Source organism: Colobus angolensis, unplaced genomic scaffold (genome assembly GCF_000951035.1).
Source record: "Colobus angolensis palliatus isolate OR3802 unplaced genomic scaffold, Cang.pa_1.0 Scaffold596, whole genome shotgun sequence".
NCBI classification, from domain to species: Eukaryota; Metazoa; Chordata; class Mammalia; order Primates; family Cercopithecidae; genus Colobus; species Colobus angolensis.
In genome coordinates this window covers 130,276-154,694 of record NW_012119554.1, presented here as the reverse complement: position 1 = coordinate 154,694, position 24,419 = coordinate 130,276, and the positions used below count along the sequence as shown (strand labels likewise).

Sequence of the window (24,419 nt, the reverse complement as noted above, 5' to 3'; positions counted from 1 at the left end):
TTTTTAAAGGAATACTGATTCTTTTACTGTTGTTGATGTTGTTGTTGTTGTTGTCATCGTTGTTATTGTTACAAGGTCTAGCTGTGTCATCCAGGCTGAAGTGCAGTGGCACAATCTTGGCTCACTGCAACCTCTGCCTCCTGGGTTTAAGTGATGCTCGTGCCTTGGCCTCCCAAGTAGCTGGAACCACAGGCGCACACCACCACGGCCGATTAATTTTTGTATTTTTAGTAGAGATGGGGTTTCACCATGTTTGCCAGGCTAGTCTTGAACTCCTGACCTTAAATGATTTGCCTATCTGGGCCTCCCAAAGTGTTAGGATTACAGGCGTGAGCCACTGTGCCTCGCCAAGATTGTGTGTAATTTTTATTATATTTATCATATTCCTTATACTTCGTTTCTTCTTTTATTCATCTTTTCCATTTATAAAGTTTATTTTTATCTTTAACGTACCAGCAGCCTCGGTGCTTGTCCTGAGGGCCACTGATTCTCTGTGTGATCTCAGGCACATCTCTCGACTTCTCAGGCCTCAGTTTCCCCATCTGTACTCTCAGAGGGAGGGGCTGCATGAGGCTGTGAGGCCTGGGAGTCACATATCGCTGGTACACATCGTCCCTGCCCCATGCACTCCGTTTCCTCCAGGCCATATCAGCAGGCCACCTCCCCCTGGGACCCACCAGCCCAGTCAGTCCACGGAGGCATAAACCAGTACAGTTTTTTCTCATTACTGAGATTCCAGCTCAGAGCGAGGGCAGCCAGGATAGGGGCTTAGAGCGGGCGCAGAGAAGGGAGTGACACAGTAAGAGGGGCAGTTTCCTGCCAGACTGGACGAGAGACAGCTCTGAGCCCATTTCCTTGATGCACTACCCAGACCTCCCTGGGAAGACAGCACGTGGGACCGGCCCTCTGCTTATTAGTAAGGAGCATGCAATGCTCACCACGTCACTGACCTCATTTCCCCAGCAACGTTTCCCCTCCCCAATTCAAAAGAGGAAGAAATAAGTAATTTTTCCCTAGTGCAATTTCCCAATCTTCACTTATTCAGACTTTTACGAGTATGTGTGCCTACCCCTGCCCCAGCGAGAGCTGGGCAGGGCTGGACGTGGATGAGTCAGAGTGGGCACACTCCCTGCAGGAGCTTGGGCAGGGTGGGCAGGCGACTTAGAAAAGAGACCAAGCCACCCTGGCTGGAGTGTCCTGGGGGCTTCCTGAAGTAGGTCTCAGTGATTCGGCCACCTCTCGTTTGTCCTCCTGGTGAAGCTGGTCTTGAAGCTCTCACTCCCAAGAAACTGGACCTCCCTCCAACCCAGGCCTGTCCTGCCTGCCCTGCGGACTTATTGAGCACCTACTGTATGCCAGACAGAGCAGATGCTGCCCCTCTGCCAACAGATCGAGATCCTGCTCCTAGCCCTGAGCCCCAAGGAGGAACCCGGGAACCTTTAGCCCCTAGGAATGAGTGGTAAAATTTCAAACACCAAGAAGCCTAGCAAATAAAAAAAGAGTTGCTTTAGACAGTTGGGGTATATCAAAAGGAGAAATAGCATCAATTTTGCCATCACCTAGACCTGGGTTCAAGGCTCAGCTCAGGCCACTGACTGGTATGCAACCGTGACCTTGGGCAAATCACTTTACCTCCCTGAGCCTTTATTTCCTCATCTGTAGAATGGGGATAAACAGCCTCTACTTTACCGGGGTGCTATAAGGATCCAAGATGGAGACTCTACAGTGCCTGGCATCTAGTAAGTGCTTAATGAATGCAGACCCAAAACGTGATGGAGGCCATGTATTCTGCCTCTCCAGAATGGAGCCCGGGTACGGGAGAGGGTTTCCCTGAGAAGTTCCCAAAGTGCCCAGCCTCGCTTTTCCCCTTCACCCTGGAAGGAAACCCCCTTGGGCTCCAATTCCCCTGCTGTTCCCCACCCCTCCTGAGGCTGTTGCAACCTCCCACCAAGTAGCCGGCTCAGCCCTGCCAGCCTCCCTCCCCAGCCCCCGTAGAACAATTTCTGCTCATGAAATTCTCTCCACCACCTTGCCCCTTTCTTCTGTAGAATCCTAGAGATGCAAATGCAAGGATGGGGCAATGTCTACCACAGACTCATGATCATAACTACTCACGTCCCCCTACACACCCTAAATCGTGACATTCTCCCAGACCTTTGTGCAGCAGGTGCTACATCCCCAAGACCTGGTCGCACACCTCACCCACACTGAGGGCCTACACACCACTTTCTTTTTTTGTTTTTATAGCAATTACCACCAGCCAATGTTATCCTTTATTGTCTTACTCTTCATTGTCACTCTGCAGAGGGCAGGGCTGTGTGTCGCCAGCACCCCAGCACAGAGTTTGAGCTTGACGAATATTTATTGAACAAATTAGTGGATGAAATTAATCCTTACAACGTCTCTTTGGGGTAGGTGCTCTTATTAAACCCATTCTACGGAGGTGAAAGCAGAGAACCTCCCTCATCTAGGCTAGGTGCCATCCGCTGGAGTCACGAACCCCAAGCTGCTCTCCATCAAAGCAAATATCATGCTGTAGGCCATGAGCAGACTCTAGGCTGGTCTCCCAGTTGGGCTGTGACTCCCTGAGAGTAGTACTGTATATCCCCGCCACTGCACCACTTCACTGTGTTCCCCAGCGCCAAGCACAGTGCCCAACACATAGGTGTTACATACAGATCTGTTGCTTGAGTGACTAAATGAGTGGCTGTATGAATGAATGAATGCATTTCTTCAGTTATATTTTTTGCCAGACTTCTGGAACTTGGCCTCCAGTCCCCCTTCACAGTCAGTGCTGTGGGAACTTGGAGGTCCTGGGCCTGGGTGTCCTGGAAGGCTTTCTGGAGGAGGAGGAGAAAGATGAGGTTGGAAATTCAGGGGTTGGAGCACTGAGCAGAGATTTCATGATAAGGATATGCCTTCTGTACTTGGTGACTGAGTGGAAATAGTTGGGTCTCAGGAGGGGTTTGGATACGGGAGCTGTGGAGGTAGCAGCAAGGGCTGGATTGGCAGACATTGGCCTGTAGGCACTAGGGAGCCATAGAAGGTTCTGTGAGAGAGAGGCCTGGCCACAGCTGGGCTTTGGAAAGGAAACGTGGGATAAAAGCCAAGAGCAAATTCCATTACCTGTGCATTTACTGAGCTCCACGGGTGTCTGTACAGTGTTCTACAGGGTCTGGGGCTCAGGGCTGGGGCCTCAGCACAGTGATGACCTCAGCCTGAGCCACAATGGAGCAGCATGGCCAAGTGGGTGAGGACACAGACTCCAGTCAGGTGGCCTGGGTTCAAAGCCTAGCTGCACCACTTAGCAGCTGTGTGACCCTGGGGAACTGGCTTAGCTACTCTGTGTCTCGGTTTCCTCACTTGTAACATAGGGGTAATATAATAACTACTTCCGGCCGGGCGCGGTGGCTCAAGCCTGTCATCCCAGCACTTTGGGAGGCCGAGACGGGCGGATCACGAGGTCAGGAGATTGAGATCATCCTGGCTAACACGGTGAAACCCCGTCTCTACTAAAAAATGCAAAAAACTAGCCAGGCGAGGTGGCAGGCGCCTGTAGTCCCAGCTACTCGGGAGGCTGAAGCAGGAGAATGGCGTAAACCTGGGAGGCGGAGCTTGCAGTGAGCTGAGATCCGGCCACTGCACTCCAGCCTGGGCGACAGAGCGAGACTCCGTCTCAAAAATAAAAAATAAAAAAAAAATAAAAATGATAACTACTTCCTAGTCCACTGTGAGATTCAAGTACACTTGAAGAGCCTCAAGTACAGCTCTTACCGTCTTTCTTACTAACCTGTGACTCCATGCATGGCAGGAATAAAGCCTCTTCAACTCTGTTGTCAAAGCCTAACCCAGATGGGCACAAAGAGGCTCTCAGGGAACTTTTGATGAATGAACTTGGCCCAGAGGACCCAGGGTCACCCAGCGAGTGCCCCGGTACTCACAGGAGGTTTTCTGCACAGGGTGAGGAACCCTCCCTCGATACGTGCAGAAGCTGTATTTCCTGAGTGAAGTGTAATTGCAGTGAAAAACAACATCCCTCCTGACAGCCTGTACTTGCATAATCTGCCCACAACTCTCTGTGACTTCCTGACACGGTTCTGTGCAACCCAAGTTGGGGGCCCCATCCTGCCCTGGAAGGTCCCAGACCCTGCTCTCTTCCTCAGGGGAGGCCCGGCAAGACCTCTCAGAGCCTTGATTTCCCTATCTAAAAACTAGATAGGGCCCAGTTTGTATAGGTACCAAGCTCAAGTGTTCTCTAATCAGACAGATGTGAGCCTGCATTCCAGTCCTGCCACACTCTGACTGCATGGGTCCCTGAATGCACAGGTCAGCCGCTCCGTCCAGAGCTCACACTCTGGAGACAGACCAGCTTGGATTCAAATTACAGCCAGATGAACTTGGGATTCTACCAGGTTATTTAGCTTCCTTGAGCCGACCCCAAGGACAATAATGGCAAAATTACCCAGAGGCTAAAATGAGATAATATGTGAAGTGTTCATGGTGACACATAAGATCTCAAGATTCTTTGACACTCCTCCTAACGAGGGGTGGGATCCATGTCCCCTCCCCTTGAGTCTGGGCTCTGTGACTACCCAGAATGTGGCAAAGGTGATGCAGTGCCAGTTCTGGGCTCAGACTTTATGACGCTGGCAGTTTCCACTTCCTGCCCCTGGAGTTGTTGGCTCCAGGAACCCGGTGGCCATTCTGTGAGGAAGCCCAAGAAGCTCCACAGAGAGAAACCGACAGCCAGCACCAATTTGCCAGCCCTCTTGGAGGTGGATTCTCCAGCCTGTCTCATCACCCCCGCTGGTACTATGTGAGCCGAGATGCGCCTCCCCAGCTAAGTCCAGCCCACACTGCGGATTTGTGAGCAAAATTAATGACCATTGTTTTAAGGTATTAAGTTTCGAGGTGATTTGTTATGTAGCCAGAGATGACTGGGACAGTTACGTCAGTTACTGGTCATTTAACACTTCTTAAAAATGGGGACATGTGGGCTGATCTATAAGGTCCTTCTGAGGTCACATGACAAGGAGGTAAAATGTTTTGGCACTGAGTGAAATCCAAATTAACAATTTCCCTGCCCCCATGCAAGATGAGCGACAAAATTTGTAGAACTCCATGAAAAATGAAAACACAGGGCCCCTTGCCAAAAATTATTTATCACTTTCAAGATGGCGACCACAGAGTGTGAAACCAAGCCCAGGGCCCTTCTGAACCTGGGGCCCTCTGACTACACGGATCCGTAGCTTGTGAAGCTGCAGAAGCCCAGCTGATGGGACATTTTTGTCTACTCTGTTTATTCTTGCAACGCTGCCTTGTAAATAAGAACCCAACCCTCTCACCATAGTTACTTTTAACATCGATTTTTGTTTTTAAAGGAAGAATGAAAATCAGCATATCATCTTTACTGCTCCCTTGGACTAGAGAGTGACTTCCCCCTACCCCAGCCCCAACTGACAGCTAGAGTTAGAGCTGTCTCCATCACACAGCACCAAGCTGGGACCTTGGGAAAACTGCGTTGCCTCTATGAGGCTCAGTTTTCCCATCTGTAAAATGGGAGGCTTGTTCTTGATCGTCTTCCTTCAGGGAGACTCAAGTGGGGGCAGTGAGCAGGATATGAGGTGTTACTGGGGATAGAAAGGGCAATTCCACTGTCAGGCAGTTCTCCCCCAGAGATTCTCTGGACTCAACCCAGCCCCGAGTCTCCCTGGACCTCAGAATCACACACCTGTAATCCAGCACTTTGGGAAGCCAAGGTAGGAAGATTGCTTGAGCCCAGGAATTCAAGACCAGCCTGGGCAACATAGAGAGACCGATCTCTGCAAAAAAAAAAAAAAAAAATTAGCAGGGCATGGTGGCATGTGCCTGTGATCCCAGCTACTCAGAAGGCTGAAGCAGGAGGATCGCGTGAGCCCAGTAAGTTGAGGCTACAGTGAGCTGTGTTTGTGCCACTGCATTCCAGCCTGGGTGACAGAGGAAGACCCTGTCTCAAAAACAAACAAACAAACAAAACCACACACACACCTTTGAGGAAAGCTGTGTCAAGGAAGGAGGCCCTGGCTGGGTTAGCTTCATGTCCTTCCTGTCTGGTCAGAACAGTCAGAAAGCCACACCCAGCCTGGAGTTTGACCTTGGGCAGGTTACCCAGCCTCTTGCAACTGTCCCTGCCTTCCCATAAAGGAAGGAATAAAATCCACCTCTATTCTATCTCAGTTGTGGCTCAGTTGTGATGACTTAAAGATGAAAGGAAACTTATCTAGAAGGCATAGTGCCGGGGATGACCACAATCTGAACACAACCCCTGACCACAGAGGCAGCCAGGTCACCTGCACATGGCGAGGGATTTCGAATCACAGAGTTGGGGGTTGAACTCCGGCTCTGGGACTTCCCAGCTGTGTGGCAGTGGGCCAGTTGCTTCGCCCCCTGAGCCTCAGTTTGTAAAAGGGAGTGTTGCCACCCAGCCTATCTACTGTCCAGGGTTCTATTAGGAAGCCCGGATGCGCAAAGAACGTGGGAAGGCCGAGGCGAACTCTCAGCTCTTAAGATGCTGCTCTTGAAGGCTGTCATTTACCGAACATGGCATACGTGCCCAAACAGAGTCTCATTCTGCTCGAGTGCAGTGACACGATCTCGGCTCACTGCAACCTCCGCCTCCCAGGTTCAAGCAATTCTTCCACCTTAGCCTCCCAAGTAGCTGGGATCACAGGCACGTGCCACCATGCCCAGCTACTTTTTGTATTTTTAGTAGGGATGGGGTTTTGCCATGTTGCCCGGGCTGGTCTTGAACTCCTGACCTCAAGTGATCTACTCGCCTCGGCCTCCCAAAGTGCTGGGATTACAGGCGCGAGCCACCGTGCCTGGCCCCATTCGTTCTATTTTGCAGACCAGAAAACCCACATTGAACGCACATGGGGGCTTTGCTTGGGACCAAGCAGCTGGGAACTGGTTGAGCCGGAAGCCACAACTCCATGCCACCGTCATGAAATGGCCACTGCCTCCATGAGGGCTAAAGGGTAAAAGGTAAGCACAGGCCACCGCTGTCCCTGTGATGCTGGCGTAATCCCTGCCTCATGATTGGGAAAACAATCACCACACCAAAACACGAAGCCCTCCAGGCTTCCCAGGGTTTTTCAGTTTGGTTTTTACTGTCTGGAAGACACCCAGAGAAAGGGGAAGCTAGACCGGCAGACTCCTAACCTGACCCACAGCCACAATCATCACCAGGAATACCGTCTTAGTTCTTTCTGAGAAAACACATCTAACTGCTTCCTGGCTGCCAGCAACTGCTGCCTGTTTCCCCAGCTTCCCTCCGAAGTAGGTTAAAACAACCTTTGCTGCCTCTGCTTTGGCCTTTCTCACTCATTGCTGAAATAATACCAGGATGTTTATTGTTCTAATAGGAAGAAAACAAAAGTAAACATAGACCAGTAGTCTTATGATAAAATCTAGGAGCCTAATTACAATGGCCCAGCAGGCCCTCCACGTCCCCAGGCCTTCCCTCAGGCCTGGTTCGAAGGGCACCTTCTCAAAGAGGCTTGCCCTGACCACCTAGCTGGAGGTGGTCCTCCCCTCCAACTCTGCCACAGTACCTGGCTCGGGCTTCTTGTGGTTCACAGTGTGAGCTGACTCTGGAATGACCTTGTGTACTGATTTGATGGTGCCACCGTCTGTCCCGTCCACCAGACACAGGACCCACGAGAGCAAGTCTGTATCCCACGAGTCCTCGGCAGCTAGACTTGACTTGGGCCGGGCTCATCAGAGGTGTTTGTGGAAGGAAGGGAGGAAGGGAGGCCACTCTTTAATTGAGGAAAGACCTTGAAGAGCAATGTGGTGCAATCTGGAAGGTGCTAGAACCACCAGTGAGATGTCCCTCCGGAGGGACCCGCAGCACTTCGCCGACATGCCCAGAGTTACGGACATCGAACAATGAGCCAGTCGTACGACTGTGATTTGAAAGGGTCTTGGGGTAGCCCACAGAGCAAGACGCAGGCCTGCCCACTGCGGGGCTTCCCACGGCAAGTCGGCCCCAAGGACGGCTAGGTTCCCAGGATGGCCTGAAAGCTCTGATTAACCTTCATGGGCTGAATTCTGCAGACATAGGAAGCGCTCGATCTTGGCAAGTGGCCACCAGGCTGGAATAAGGACAGAACCTGCCACTCAGCACAAGCCACACACCAAGCGGCAAGTCAGGGAAGCCCCGTGACCCCATCAGGTAGAGACTGACACCCCCATTTCACAGACAAGAAAACCGAGGCTGAGAGAGATCATGGAACATAGCCAAGCTCGTGCAACTGACAAATGGCAGAGCTGGGATTCGAGCCTGTGTGTGACCCCGCAGTGCCATCACCATCCGCACGCTGCTGTCTGTGTCTGGGCTGCAGAGAATGGCAGGCAAGCCTCTCTGCCCTGTGCCTGGCTCATACCCATGGCCCCAGCATTGAACACCTGCTCCCCTGGCACAGAGAAAGGCAAGGGTTCCAGGGTGTTTGGCCAGCATGGGGTGCTGGCTCAGGAGGACAGGCCTGGCAGAGGGGCCTGGTGGAGGGTGCAGGGGCCTGAGGTGTCCTCAGCAGCTTCTCTTTCGGCGCAAGGAACCCCGCTTGAAGCTGAACAGTCTCGCCTTGACTAAGCTTTTCTCTTGAGCCTTGGCTGTGAATCTGACGTCCCCACACATTCTGGCCCAAGTCCCTCACACGCCCACACTTGCCCCCAACTGCAGGGGATCGAGGAAGTGGGTGGAAGAGAGAAGGCACCGAGGAACTGTGGCTGGAGAGCCGCCTCTCATCCCCGCACAGGTTTGCATTTCTACTTAGCCCAACCAATCAGTGCCTGGTGACCATGGGACAAAGATGACCCAGACCCAGTCTTGGGTCTTCCACACCTCATTGTTGGAAGGTGAGGTCGCGATGCAGTAAGAGACACTCTAGGGAGGCCCTCTCATTCTGTTTTAGGGACTGGCCCAAGCCGTGGAGATTCTAAGAACTGTAGAATGCTTTACCACCTACAAAAGTGCCTTGGGAAACAAGGGCTTTTCTCTGAAGGCAACAGCTTCCATCTGATACTTACCACTTGCTGTCCCTCTCTGATCACAAATGTTTAGGAAGAGGTGTGTGGGGGTGTCGTCACAGCCTGGAGAATTGCTACCTTGAGTAGCAGGGAGCTCTGGCCATCTGCCAACCTGGACATGAGCACAGCCAGAGAATAGAAGGGGTCCGCTCATCGCTGGGCAGGGTGGGAAAATCCACTCTGGCTCCTGGACTGAGTGCGTGGCAGGCTATGGCTGGTTCAGTGGCTGGGCTGATGTCTGGGTGTGGGCTGGAGTCTTGGGGACGAGGTGGGCAGAGTCTGTCCGTGGCTGTAGGTTTCCTCCACCTCACACAGGAGACACAGTCAGAGGGGGCCTCAGGCTGGCTGCCTGGGGTGGAGGCTGGCCCTAAAGTGCCAGTGAGCTGTGCCCAGGGAGGCAGGCTGGGTTCCTTCCAGCTCAGATACAGAAGTCCAACACTCCCAGATACTGTGGTCCTCCCCTTCCTCCCAAGGCTCCCAGATACCTGTAGTCCTCCCTCTGCCCCCCAAGGCTTAGGCACTCACACTGTTCCTTGGAGACTCCCTTCTCCAAAGCTATGGGGCTGCTTGGCCCAGTCCAGAGGGAAGAAGGCTGTAGGAAGGCCCAGAAACCTTTCTACAAATACCTAAAGGGAGCCTTGTGACAACAGTGGCCTTATTTTTATTTATTTATTTTTTTGAGATGGAGTCTCACTCTTGTCATCCCGGCTGGAGTGCAGTGGCACGATCTCGGCTCACTGCTCCAACCTCCACCTCCCAGGTTCAAGCGATTCTCCTGCCTCAGCCTCCTGAGTAGCTGGGATTACAGGTGCCTGCCACCATACCTGGCTACCTGGCTAATTTTTATATTTTTAGTACAGATGGGGTTTTACCAAGTTGGCCAGGCTAGTCTTGAACTCCTGACCTCAGGTGATCCACTCACCTCGGCCTCCCAGAGTGCTGGGATTACAGGCGTGAGCCACCACACCCGGCCAACAGTGGCTTTATTCTGAGTGTCCTCAAAGGGCAGGCTTTGGACTAGGGAGTGGCAATTACACGGAGAAAGAATTCGCCTCGAGTGATAAGGAAAATCTTCCAGCAATGAGAAGGGCTGCCCCGGCAGGAAGTGGGCTCCCAGCCCCAGAAATATCCAATCCACCAGAGCCTGGCCACCGTAGTGTCTGGGGGTGCAGCGGGAATCCCTGCGCTGCGGGGAGACTCCCAGAGGTTCTATTAATAATATACTCAGGGGTTCTATTAATAATGTACTCTCAATTTCAATGATCACGTCCTCAGCCTTACAGTTCTTTGTTTTGAAGGATTTTATAGATTTTGAGAGATTCAAAAGTTGTGTGAAGGGCCACTGGGTGAGGAAGTGCATTATTTTGTTAAACCATGTCAATCCCTCCCATCACGAGCGCCTGACTGCCCTGCCTCGCAGGCGTGTGCCTTACAGTGTGCCTTACAGTGTGCCTTACAGCCACAGCTGCGGGGGATGCAGAGACACCCACTCCATCCTTGCACAAACACTGGACAAACAGTGTCTGCCCACTTCAGCTGCTGGCCAATGTCCAGGTTCTGGTGTAACCATCTCTCGCAATGCCATGGCTTCTCCAACTTTCCCCAAAACATCTGAGCAGTTTCAGAAACTACCACTTCCTCCAGAGAGCACGTGGCTGGCCGATGAGTAAACAGCAGTTTTCCCGGGCCTGCCGCCAGGCGGTAAGTCCACTAGTCTCCAGGCTGCCCGCAACTTCAAGACTCATCCTCATCCATCACTTATTTGCATACACGTCTGAAGGCCCTGGGGAGCCAGCAGGCTGGCCAGCCGACTGGAAGTCACGGCCGCTTTACTCCTTAGTGTGAAATGTGAAACACCCAAAATCCTGATGGAACCTCCAAACAGTCTTGTTTCCTATAGTCCAGAGTAAAGCAGATGCCTGGGTGGGGCCGTGGTGCCTCTTGACATCCGCACCCCAACGGGTGCAGAGCCAGAACCAGCTGGCGGGGTTGGTGCTAGTGGATTTGCAAGCAGGGCAGATCTAAGGAAGATGCTTCTTCATTTCCCAGGACAGAGCGGGTGGGGCCCACAGAGAGTGGTCAAGGACCCCAGGCAGGGCCGGAAGTTCCCCATGTTCACGTGGGGAGGAAGTCCCTGGGCAAAGTAAAGCAGGTTCTCTGGGTTGGCGAGGGGAGGTCTGCAGCTGCGGCGGGCTACAGACATCTGGGACCCAAGGCGCCTGCCGTGGTGGGGATTGGTGGGGACATTCAGAGATGAGTGACTTGATCCTGGGCCCTTGGCCACCAAGGGGCTACAGGACAGAGAAGGTAGGCAGCACCAGGAGGGTCCTGCAGCCCAGGCAGGGGCCCCCACGCCAGCGCAGAGTACAGTGTGGCTGCTGCAGCAGAGACGGTGCCAGCTGACACCGCCGCATCCCTTGACTTCCCTTTTGACTCAGGAGAAACAACCACGGGCACTGGCTCCATGCCCACTGGTGGCCACATTTACAGTAACTGGGGGCATGCCGGAAGGGCCCAATGGGTGTCACCTCTGAGGTCCAGGGAGAGAGGAGAGTAGGGTTACAGGGCCGCCGGGAGCCGGCCTCACAGCCTCGCCCTCGGTGGGCTCTGGGCCTGGTGGTGAGGGTCTGATGCCCAGGGCTCTGAGGCCAGTGCTGTTCTCGGCAGTGCCCATCCTGCCACCTGTCTGCTGCCTCAACCAACATCACTGCTGGGATCCAGTCCCCTTGGACTGTCTCTTCTGTACAAGCCCCGGATCCCTTAGGCTCTGGGTCAGGGGACAGCTAAGTGGGGGATACAAGCAGAGACCACCAGCCCCCTGCAATGACAGGCCGGTCCATCACTAGATGCTGGAACCTCAGTTCAGGCCAGATGGGCCTCTGCCCCCAAGCTTGGTGCCAACAGTGCCACCCTGGCCTCCCAGAGGCCACCCTGCTGCCCTCCTAGCCCCAACCCAGCCCAGGCCTCACTTTCCAGAGGCAGCTGTGGGCAAGGGGTCTTCTTTCCCTTCCTCTTCCACTGACAGCATGACATCACTGCAGCTGCCCAGAGGCGGCTCTGTCTCCTGCTCGGGGTAGTGGGGGGCATGGTCCGCCTCCAGCTCCTCCTCCAACTCGGGCTCCGCTGGCCCCGCCAGGCCCTGGCCCTCTGGCAGCTCCGCCTTCACCGTTCCCACGATCACAGTGTCGGCCTTCATGATGTAGATTTTCTCTGCAAGGCAAAAGGATGGGTGAGCGAGGGAGGCCGGAGCACCAGCCAGGATGGGAGCAAAGAGGCAGAGAAGGGGCCGAGGCCCAGTGCTGGCATGCCTGCTGGGTGGCCTCAGGCTGATGGCACAGCCTCTCTGACACACCTTACAGGCATCCTGGGGGTTCAGAGGAAATAGAACAACGAGGAGCTGGGCCTTGAGGAGTTAAGAACCAGCCCGCTTGTACTTAGGATTTTCTCAGCACTTCTTTGGGGACGGGTAGGGAAGAAGAGTACAGGGTGGGAGAGAAAGTGAACAGTGGACAAAAACAGGCAAAGCCGTGGGTAACCAGAGCACAAGCAGACACGGCCGAGCTGAGCGCTTTCCACACGCCAGCTGCTGGGTCCTCAGCCCTCCCGCAAGGCAGACCCCATCAAGATTCCCATTTACAGATAAGAACCTGAAGCCTGGAGATGTTAAAGGACCTGCCCAGGGTTGCCACGTAGTTAGGAGAAATCCCCAAAAAAAACGCCCACTCTGCCTGGCTGCCCTTTCTGCTCCTATCCACGTGCCTGCAGCCAAAACCCGGGGTAACCAACTTGTCCAGCTTGCCCGGGAACATTCCTGGTTTTAGTACTGCAAGTCCCGTGTCCTGAGAGCCCCCTTGGTCTGGGCAAACTCAGCCAGCCGGTCACATCCTGCAGAAACCCCAGCCCCCTCAACAGGTTCCGGCAGTCCATGATTGAGACAGTCTGGCTCAGGCCGTGAATTTCAGGGCTTACTGCCCAGAGCCGATCTCCTGCCTGCAGCCTGCGTGGCTGTGCTGCGAGCATACGGTGGGAGCTTGGACAGATGGCCGGTCCTCGCCAGTCTGATGTGGGGGCTTCTGGTGTGACCTTCTGATAGAGGGGACATGGAGGCTCAGGGGAGTTCAGTGGCCCGAGGAGCTGGGGAGTGGGGAAGTCTGGCGTCTGCCCAGCTGATGGTGTCCGGCTCAGGGTGGGCTGGCTCCTGGCTGTTTTGCAATGGACTCTGGAGGCCTGAATGGGGAAGCTCAAGAGGGAACTTGAGGGGTGGGGTAGGGTGGGGTGGGTGTGCAGGGACCCCTGCCTCTCTGGGTAATGCAGTTACACCCCTCGGATTCAGAACCCCAAAAGGTTCTCGAGTCGCCCTTACCCTCAACCCTACTGCATGACGCTGGCTGTTCCATTTTGGTTTTGAACACCCCGGGAAAGAGAGAAGTATGCCAAACAGCAGCAAGAGGAGGAGAAGGCCCAGCGTGTGGGACAGGCTGTGGGCTGGGCACCCCCACAGACCCCAAAACAGAGCAGGGCCTCAGCACTCCCCACACCTCCATCAAGGCCTGTGGGCTCCCGGCCCTAGGAGTCCTATAGCGGGCTGGGCAAAAGATGGGGGCCGGGGGTGGTGAGAGAGGAGACCCCAGGAGGGGAGAGAAGGCCCAGAGGGGGATGGGCAGAGAAGATGAGGGGCAGGTGGGGTCAGGTGGGAGGGAAGTGAGGGTGGGGGTGCTGGATGAGGGAGAAGCAGCCAAAGCTGGGGACAGGCTGGTCCCCTCACACTCCTCAGGGAAACGAGCAGGAGTCCCCAGGACATCCGGAATTAACTGGAGTCAAGGCGGTGGAACTGGACTCTCCGGGTGAGGAGGCAGCTCCCACTGAGCTCAGAAGTGACAGAGGGTCTGGGAATTTCACATCTGGCCACGAGGGGTCTGCCCCGCTCCAGCTCTGCCCCCATCACAGGCTGCCCACCCGCTAGGCTGTGGGAGTGGCTTCTGAGGGCTGCATGGATTTCCTGCCCCCTCCCCAGAGCTCCAGAGTCCAGGGAATTCATCTTGGCCAGCTGGGGAGGGCAGGTGAGGAAGTTGTGGGGAAAGGGGTCCGTCTCTTGCTTGGTTCCCGGGGGAGAGGGATGATGTATGACCCCAGTGTGACCCCTCCTGGGAACTGGATGGGAAGGGAGAACGCTCCCCTGGGCTGACATCAGGAGGACAAGGGAGGTGCCTATGTCTTGGGTGCCCGAGAGAACCTCCAAGGCCTGCCCTTCCCATCATGGCGGAGGTGGCCCCCCAATCCACTCACCAGCAAGGCCTGCAGGCCATGCTCGGGGGGAGGGCAGCCACGCCTGAGCCAGCCGCCTGGGAGCCTAGTACTTCCTTCTCCTCCCCATCAAACACCCTCTGAACCCCACCCCTGGGATTGCAGGCACTGCACTCAGGTGTTCCAATCAGGACTTCTTAGGAATTCTGAAGAAGCCTTTGATGGTATTTCCCAAAATACATACTTTTCAAATAAAACTTACTAAAAGCTACCATTTCAAAAGTTTCAGCTTGTTACAAAAAACTGCCCAGGCCGGGCACAGTGGCTCATGCCTATAATCCCAGTACTTTGGAAGGCCAAGGCAGGCAGATCACCTTGAGGCCAGGAGTTCGAGACCAGCCTGGCCAGCATAGTGAAATCCCGTCTCTACTAAAAATACAAAAAATTAGCCAGGCGTGGTGACACTCACCCATAATCCCAGCTACTCAGGAGGCTGAAAAAATAAAAAGAGAAGATGATTGCCCTGAAAGTTCTGGCCACCACCGCCTGCCATAGAAATGCACAGGACAATTACAAATGACTCTTCAGTATCATCCCAGTGCCCGCTGTCCTTCCAGAGGTGACAGAGATGGGGTCCACCAAGGCCCTGCCCACAGGGAGCACAAAGCCAGGTGGAGGTAGAGGAAGGCTATAAACATGCAGTCACACCGCTGGGTGCTAGGACACTGGGTAGGGGAGGCCTGGGTTCTTAGGGAGCATAGCACAGTAGAGAGGGCACAGAAGGCTTCCTGGAGGAAGAGGCAAATAAGCAGGGTCCCCATGAAATCCAGAATTAACTGGATTCAAGGCAGTGGAGTGGGCTGTTTCAGGTGAGGGGGCAGCTCCCACTGAGAAGTGAGAGAGGGGTCTGTAAGTTCGGGAGACTGCCATAAGGGAGAGGGGCAGACTATGGGGTCAGAAGGTAGGTGAGTCTGGTGGGGGAGCTACAACTTACTGTCAGCCTTGAGTGCTGGAATGAGAATGCTGGAATTCATCCCACAGGGAATGGGAAGCCACTGGAGGCTTTTCAGCAGGGGTGCAATATAGCCAGGTAGATATTCTGGGAAAAATGCCCTAGCTGTACCAAGGTGACGAGAAGCAAGAGAGGAGGCAGGGAGGCCCACAGGAGGCCAAAGCAGATGTCTGACCAGGCTGGTGGGAGGCTGCCGTTGCAAAGCTCTGGACATCTGGGCCCCATCTGGCCTCCTGCTTCTGCAGAGGGTGGGTGGTAACATGGACAAACCAAAGGCTTCAGGGCCCAGCAGACGCAGGGGCGAGTGCCAGCTGTGCCACTTGGAAGCCACGCGATGGGGAAAATCCCTTCGCCCTCTGAGCCACAGTTTCCCCAACTGTAAAACGGGGAGAAAGACACCGTCCAAAGCAGGTGGTGAGACAATCAGAGATGAAGAGATGGCGCCTGCACAGTGCCCGGAATGCGCCAGACAAGTGGCAGGTCCCATGACCACTGGCACATCTTCTTCCTGTCCCCTCGGGCACTCGGCGTTGGGGGCCGGGGTGGCATTCATTTTTTACGTGAGTGACAGCAGGCACCTCATGCGCACTGGCTCATGAATTCGCACAATGGCCTATGAGGTAAGTACCCTTGCTGTCCCTACTTACAGAAACTTAAATTGGGGTGAAGAATCTATGCCTCTCCTTTGCTGGCCCTTTCGGCTCCAGGGTCTCCAGGTCCCTTCCAGGGCCCAGGGCCCCGTACTCATCTCCCATCTGCCCCTGGGCTGCAGAGGACCTCCCAAAACAGGCTGACTCACCAATCCTGTTATTGGTGTGCTCCGTGGACACCCGGGGCTCAGGAAGGTCCCTGGGGGACGAGGGCCCCCCAGCCGGGCTGGCATCCCGCAGCGGCAGGCTCTCCGGGCAGGCTGCCCCCTCGTTGTGGCAGGTCTCCTTCGGTGGCCGGCTCATTAACCCCAGCTCTTCCGCACTGGGTTCTGTCACAAACGCACCACTCTCGAGCTGCTGTGGGAGGGGAATGCGCGCTACTGCAGGGTACCCCTCTAGTCCCCCCCAGTCTCTGAACTGGGAGGCCCCTTTTTTGCCATCTCTACAGACCCCAGTGAGTCCCCTTTCTGCTTTAAAGCTGTCATGAGCTGCCCTGGGCTTCTCAGCTTTCTGGGTGAAGTCTGTTGCTTTTAATTGGGTAACAGTCAGCAACTCACAGGGTGCTCACCATGTCCGTGGCCCTGTCCTAAAGGCCTATGCTAAAGACATACTTTAATCCTCACAACCACCGTATGAGGTGGGTAACAGCCCCCTCCCCATTTTACAGATGAGGAAACCGAGGCACAGAGGAGTCAAGTAACTTGCCCAGGGTTATACCATCAGTAAGTATCTGAGCTGGGATTTGAACCCTGGCATCTGGTCCATAATCCACACTCATAAGCACCAAAGTCTGTAAGTACCAGCTCCAGGCCCCCCGCCTCCTGGAACGGCCCCTCCGGCTCCCCAGCCCCAATATCCTGGAAAATAATCTTTTATGATCACACTCATACATTCTAAAAACAACTATGTCATGAGGAAAGTGTCAGTTTAGTTTTTGACTGTTACAGGTAAGGGTAAAGAAGTGGCCTCATGAAATGTCCTGATGCCTTCGAAATGGAGTGAGTTTGAGTAATTCAGAGGAGGCAGGGATGCCCGTGCTGACGCAAGGATTCTCAAGGCACAGACAACGTATCTTCTAGATTGGTGCAAAAGTAATCACATTTTTGCCATTACTTTTAATGGCAAATGGCACCAACATTAATACATAATCTTGAATACTCTTTTATAGTAATATGAAGGCTAAAAGACTGCTTTTGTTTTGAGACAGAGTCTCACTCTGTTACCCAGGCTGGAGAGCAGTGGCGCAATCTCAGCTCACTGCAACCTCTGTCCCCCAGGTTCAAGCAATTCTCCTGCCTCAGCCCCCCGAGTAGCTGGGACTACAGGCGTGTGCCACTACACCCAGATACTTTTTGTAGTTTTAGTAGAGACGGAGTTTCACTATGTTGGCCAGGCTGGTCTCGAACTCCTGACCTCAGGTGATCTGCCCACCTCAGCCTCCCAAAATGCTGGGATTATAAGTGTGAGCCATGGTGCCCGGCCAAAAGACTGCATTTTAAAACAAGTTACTATTAATGTGTTGGCCTATGCAGCAAAAATATATTTGATTATCTTACAAATTGTCGAATACCTCTTTCGTGAAATTTCTCAGTATTGTAACAGCCATACCCGAACATATTCGAATGGGATCCCCCATAATTTGAAAATGAACTAGTATTATGGTTCCATATATTATATTGAAAAATGAAAGGACAGAAACCCTTCTTACTGTATGAATGCTTGAATTAAAAGAAAGTAATGGAAGAATTGATAAATGAAAAAAAAGAAAAGGAATGGACCACAGCCACCTGCTCCGTCATCTAGCTTGGAGGATGAGATTCACGGAAGAGTAAAGAAAAGGGGGAAATGAACACAGTCTTCCTCCTGACCAGACCTGGTACCCAAAAGTGGCCCAAACCAAATCCACTGTCTGCGGGCTCTTCTGGAAATTCCCGGCAGGCTGAGCCAGGAGCTGGAGGCTGCTGTGAGGGTGGGGCTATCCATCCTTAGCCAAGGCCTGGCTGAGGCCCCAGGCGAGGCCCCTGTGCACAGAGGTCCCTGCGGCGGGGCAGACTCAGCCTGAACTTGCAGCAGGGGCCTGCACCCTGGGCACTGTGGGAGGGAAATGGCCCTTCCGTCCCCTCCCTCTCCCTTCCCCCTTCCCCCAGCAGCTCTCAAAACTTCAGATCTGTTAGGGAAGGAGTCAGATTTAGGGGCACGAAGCTGATGTGGGGGCAAGGGAGGGGTACTTACTGTTGAGCTCCTCCTGGGTCTGGAATCTGCAAAAAGCAAGAGCAGCAACTTTACCATGGAGAGTCTGGCAGCCCCCGGCCCTGCCTGCCCCACCTATTGGCAAATGGTCCTCCTGGATCACAGGTGGTGCTGAACTCAGCCCAGGGGTCAGGTCCTCAGTCTGGAGAGCCCTGGGTGGGTTTCAGAGTCAGCACCCACCCCAGCCGAAGGCAAGGAGACTCACTTCCCAATGCTCGCTTCTCCAGTGGCAGATGGAGGACAGGGGACCACCTCTCTCCCCTGGCCACTCTCATTCCTTTTTTTTTTTTTTTTTTTTTTTTTTTTGAGATGGAATCTCGCTCTGTCACCCAGGCTGGAGTGCAGTGGTGCAATCTCGGCTCAATGCAACCTCCGCCTCCTGGGTTCAAGCGATTCTCATGCCTCAGCCTCCCGAGTAGCTGGGATTACAGGCTCATGCCACCAACCCCGGCTAATTTTTTTGTATTTTCAGTAGAGACAGGGTTTCACCATGTTGGCCAGGCTGGTCTCGAACTCCTGACCTCAAGTGATCGGCCTGCCTCGGTCTTGCAAAGTGCTGGGATTATAGGCATGAGCCACTACACCTGGCTGCCACTCTCATTCCTAATGACTAAACCAATGAACACACTGAACTGCTCTCCCAACCCCCACCCCCGCATACGTGCAAAGATTGGTTCACGAGAAGCACAGGCCCAACGGGAGCCCAGGAGGCTTCCACTGGGTCAGAGGTTCTGCTGCCCCCACCTTGCTGTCTCCAGGGTGTGGAGAGCCCCGAACCAGGCAAAACCCACATGGAGGACCTCAAGCAGGTGATGGAGAGAGGATGATGGATCCTGCAGATGCTACCTGGACCCTGCCTGGGACACGCCCAAAGCCAGTCTGCTGTGGAGCCCTCCTGACTCCAGCTGGACTTCGATTTTCTCTTTCATGTGCCTGAAATCACCCAGATGGCAGCCTTTGAGGAGGACAACTGCTCTCAGGTTATCTCGTTTCCTTCAATCCCATCCTTTTGTGGGCTCAGGAGGTGCTGATGCAATGATTCTCAAGGTACAACCTCTATCTTCTCATCTCAAACCTCTACCCTCCACTCCCATTGGTCTCCCATATTAAACAGGGGCCAGGTCACGCCCAAGCACATATTGACATTTAACATTTAACCTTGGCTCACTGGCCATCTGAGAAAGGTGAGAGGGCATCCGGGCATCTAGTCCATCCTGGGACAAGTCAATTCCCAGAGCAGACCATCCTCCAGGGATGCCCAGCCTTTAACCACTCCCGAGAATGCTACCTACGGAGATCTGGAATATGCTGTTGTCAGGCATGCATCCCTGGCCAGACAAATCTGCCACCAAGATGCCCGTATGCCAGCCACACCGCCTCCTGCACACATCTTTGATTTCAGCAGCTCTGGAGAGCCACCAGCCCTGAGCCCTCGCAGACACGTTCACCAGTGCTCAGTCAACAAGTAGGATAAAGCACACACAAGACTGACCATTTGAACATGCTGTGTCGACACTAGGTGAGTTTGGGAAACACTCTGTGGGATACTTTTTTCTTTTTTTGAGACGGAGTCTTACTCTTTCACCCAGGCTGGAGTGCAGTGGCGTAATCTCAGCTCACCGCAACCTCCGCCTCCCAGGTTTAAGCAATTCCCGCAAGTAGCTGGGATTTGCTGACGTGTGCCACCACGCCCAGCCAATTTTTGTATTTTTAGTAGAAACAGGGTTTCACCATGTTGGCCAGGTTGGTTTCGAACTCCTGACCTCAGGTGATCTGCCCACCTCAGCCTCTCAAAGTGCTGGGATGACAGGCAGGCGTGAGCCACACCACGCCCAGCCAGGGGTAATTTTATTTTATTTATTTATTTATTTATTTATTTATTTTGAGACAACGTCTCACTCTGTCACCTAGGCTGGAGTGCAGTGGCGCAATCTCAGCACACTGCAACCTCCGCCTCCTGGGTTCAAGCAAGTCTCCTGCCTCAGCCTCCCGGGTAGCTGGGATTACAGGTGTGCGCCACCATGCCCGGCTAATTGTTGTATTTCTAGTACAGATGGGGTTTCACCATGTTGGCCAGGCTGGTCTCGATCTCTTGACCTCGCTTGACCTCGTGATCCACCCGCCTTGGCCTCCCAAAGTGCTAAGATTACAGGCGTGAGCCACCGCGTCCGGCCGAGGCACATTCTTTTCAACGATGTCAGTGAAACTAAATCATGGTCCCTCCAGAGTGATTTTGAGTTTTAAAAGCAGCCAAGTGTTCTTTGGTACCAAGTCATTGGTGGTGGCCAACAGAAAAAAAAACAATAAAAAAAGTGTGACAAAGTCACAAAACAAAACAAATAAAAATGAATAAAAATGACAACTCGGCCTTGAAGGGAAAGTGGGTGAACAGGATGGCAGAGCTGCCCATGCCTGCAGGCTGGTTCCATTTTTCTAAAGAGCCTTCTGGCAACAAAAACCTTACACATTTTACCCAGTCATCCCTCCTGGGGGAACACACCCTTGGGAAATAACCTGAAAGAAAGCAAAAAGGCCGAGCACAGCAGCGGGTTTATAATCACCCCCAAATTGAAAACCAGCCAAATGTCAAAAACAATGAGGCCGCTTAGCCATCCAGGAGCAGAGGCCTCCTCGGCGGTGAAACCCAGCACGATATTACTTCCCTTCTCCAAGCCTCTGTCCTCCTAGCTGGACAATGGGATGAATCACATCAACTTTGGGGCTTTCTGTGAAGATTAAAAGAGATCTCAAAAGTGAAGGTGCCCAGTGGTAAATCAGGTTGATTTGATTTTTTTTTTTTGAGATGGATTCTCACTCTGTCACCCAGGCTGGAGTGTAGTAGCACATTCTCAGCTCAGTGCAACCTCTGCCTCTGGAGTTTAAGTGATCCTCCTGCCTCAGCCTCCCAAGTAGCTGGGACTACAGGTGCGTGCCACCACACCTGGCTAATTTTTGTATTTTTAGTAGAGACAGGGTTTCACCATGTTGGCCAGGCTGGTCTCAAACTTCTGACCTCAGGTGATCCGCCTGTCTCGGCCTCCCAAAGTGCTGGGATTACAGGCATGAGCCACTGCGCCCAGCCAAGATTTGATGTGATGAGCACGACATTTCACCGCTGTGGTCTTCCTCCCCCAAGGCATAACTCCAGTCTAATCATGGGGAAGACATCGGACAGATCCCAGGAGATGGGCGTCCCGCAAAACACCTGATCAAAGCTCCTCAAAAACTGCCAAGGCCATCAAGGAAACCGGTCTTGAGAAATAAGGTCTGGGAAACAGTCACAGGCCAGAGGAGCCTGAGGCCACGTGATGACTGGATATAACCTGGGCTCCTGGATGGGATCCTGGAACCTTAGGCAACGCAAGAGAACCCTGAACACAGTGTGGCCTTTCATTCGTAATCCTGTGTCAGTAACGGTTCACATATTTTGACAAATGAACCATGCTGATGTGAGATGCTAATCACAGAGGAAACTGGGTGTGGGGCATGTGGGAACTCCTGAGCTCTCTTCTCCAATTTTCTGTACATCTAAAACTATTTTTAAAAATGAGGCCGGGCACGGTGTGGCTCATGCCTGTAATCCCAGTACTTTGGGAGGCTGAGGTGGGCAGATAACAAGGTCAGGAGTTCCAGACCAGCCTAGCCAACCTGGTGAAACCCCATCTCTACTAAAAATACAAAAATTAGATGGACGTGGTGGCACGTGCCTATAATCCCAGCTACTTGGGAGGCTGAGGCAGGAAATTGCTGGAACCCGGGAGGCAGAGTTTACAGTGAGCTGAGATTGTGCCATTGCACTCCAGCCGGGGCAACACAGTGAGACTCTGTCTCAAAAAAAAAAAAAAAAAAATGAGGACTAGCTGGGCACAGTAGCTCTCACCTATAATCCAAGCACTTTGGGAGGCCGAGGTGTGCAGATCACTTGAGCTCAGGAGTTCAAGACCAGCCTGCACAACAAAGGGAGACCCGGTCTCTTCAAAAAATAGAAAAGTTAGCTGGGCGTGGTGGTGTGTATCTGTAGTCCCAGCTTCTGGGGAGGCTGAGGTTGAAGGATCACTTGAACCCAGGAGGTCAAGGCTGCAGTGAGCCATGATCGTACCATGACACTCCAGAGTGACACCCTGTCTCAAAAAAATAAATAAATAAATAAAAATGAAGGCCACTTAGAACGGAGTCTGGCTCTGTTGCTCAGGCTGGAGTGCAGTGGCATGATCTCGGCTCACTGCAATCTCCGCCTCCCTGGTTCAAGAAATTCTCCCGCCTCAGCCTCAGTAGCTGGGATTACAGGCGTGTGCCACCACGCCTGGCTAATTTTTTTATTTTTAGTAGAGATGGAGTTTCGCCATGTTGGCCAGGCTGGTCTTGAATTCTCGACCTTAGGTGATCTGCCCACCTTGGCCTCCCAAAGTGCTGGGATTACAGGTGTGAACCACCATGCCTGGCCTACTGAGAATTTTTAAAAATTAAAATATTTTAAAAAGAAGGTGTCCAGGATGCTGTCAAGCACACGGCAGGTCCAGGAAAAGCCCAGGAGTAACATGGCTCTGTACTCCGTCACACTGAATAGAAAGTCAGAGTTCGATACCGACTCTCCCAAACAAGTGTAAAAATCACAGAGGTAAAAAGGCGGAATCTGGAAGGCTCTGACATGGACTAGAGCCGTGTTACAACCCATCAGGATTCTGATAAAGACCCAGAACAAATCTTGCCAAGTGCAGAGGTCAGATTTCATAACTGCTCTTCCCCTAAAAATGCTGATTCAATCTGCTAGCCTGATTTATTGGTTTCCTTGCTTTTTGGAATCACCACCATCTTCTCATAAGCCTGTCTAGCACCCCCAGGACACAAGTCCAGGACCACGCTGGGCAGACTGCACAAGTGCACGGTGTCACAGGCTGCTCTGAAGGCCACGTCCACGGAGCACATGCGTTCTGACGCGTGATATAAAGCTCTCGGTCCCTTCCATCCCTGTTGTTCTCCACTTTTAGTCCCCTCCCCTCTCTGGCCTGTGATTCCGCAATGCTGTGGGAAGCAGAACAGGCCCAAGGGGGGAGTTTAGCACAGAGGTTCAGCTAGGCTTTGGCAACAGGTACCTCTCAATGCAAACCCCGGGCTCCTTGGAGACAGAGCTGATTTCAGTGTCGGGGCAGGAGAGCACAAGTTAAACTGGGAACATTTCAGAATAGGGACATGCTGAAAGCACAGGATGAAGACATGCCAAAGCACACAAGAGCCGCCTTAAAGGGGCTCTCCCTGACCTCATCTGGGACCATTTGAGCATCAAAGTAAAAAATGATGGTAAGAGATTATAACCCATTGAATAGAATAGGAGCCCATGAATCCATACAGATATAAAGATGTAAGTGAAGAAAATAAAGTTACGGGTTGGGTGCGGTGGCTCACGCCTGTCATCCCTGAACTTTGGGAGGCCAAGGCGGAAGGACCACTTGAGGCCAGGAGTTCAAGACTAGCCTGGCCAACATGGTGAAACCCCGTCTCTACTAAAAATACAAAAAATTAGCCAGGCATTGTGGCACACACCTGTAATCCCAGCTACTCGGGAGCTGAGGCAGGAGAATTGCTTGAACTCGGGAGGCGGGGGTTGCAGTGAGCCGAGATCATGCCACTGCACTCCAGCCTGGGTGAAAGAGCCAGACCCTGTCTCAAAAAAAAAAAGAAAAGAAAATGAAGGTCTGCTGAAGAATGGGCTATTGACATAGTCTCAAAGTAACGCCCCTAAAGACAGTAATGACCGAGGAGCAAATGGAGACCTCACAGTGGAGGGGCCCGGCAGACATCACCTCGGTCAAGCACTCAAAGTGCACAGCACCAGGAAAGGGACAAATCGAAACCTGGCAGGACACCCCGAGAGAGGAGAGCCCAGCATCACTCCTGGGACCTTCCAGCCCAAAATGCGTGACCTGAATCCACTCGGGAGAAAACACTAGACAAACCCAAAGCAAGGAGCATCCACGAAATCACCAGCCCGCGCTCTTCCCAAGAAAGTGAAAGAAACGCCTGGGGAATGGATCCGGACAGAAGGAGACTCGAGAAACCAGACAAGCGAATGTAACACGCGGCCCTGAGCTGGAGTCCTCTGCTATAAAGGACATTACTGGGACAAATAAAGAAACTTGAACAGGGCCTGAGAATTCATTGTGTGTCATGTTATCAGTGTGAATTCCCTGATTCTG

At 53.1% G+C, this 24,419-nt stretch overlaps 1 protein-coding gene across 2 annotated transcripts in view; it reads right to left on the bottom strand.

The window, feature by feature from the left end:
• Positions 1-10,346: 10,346 nt before the first annotated feature.
• The window catches only part of TNFRSF8 (tumor necrosis factor receptor superfamily, member 8), an 82,751-nt gene continuing 68,678 nt past the window's right edge, over positions 10,347-24,419 (bottom strand). The window contains exons 13-15 of one of the 2 annotated variants that reach the window (XM_011962543.1): positions 18,208-18,233; positions 16,125-16,332; positions 10,347-12,279 (exon numbers count right to left, since the gene is read on the bottom strand). In XM_011962543.1, the coding sequence (XP_011817933.1) occupies positions 12,035-12,279; positions 16,125-16,332; positions 18,208-18,233 (479 nt within the window). In that variant the 3' untranslated portion in view covers positions 10,347-12,034. The remainder of the gene's footprint in view (positions 12,280-16,124; positions 16,333-18,207; positions 18,234-24,419) is intronic. The other variant, XM_011962544.1, reaches the window with a different exon arrangement.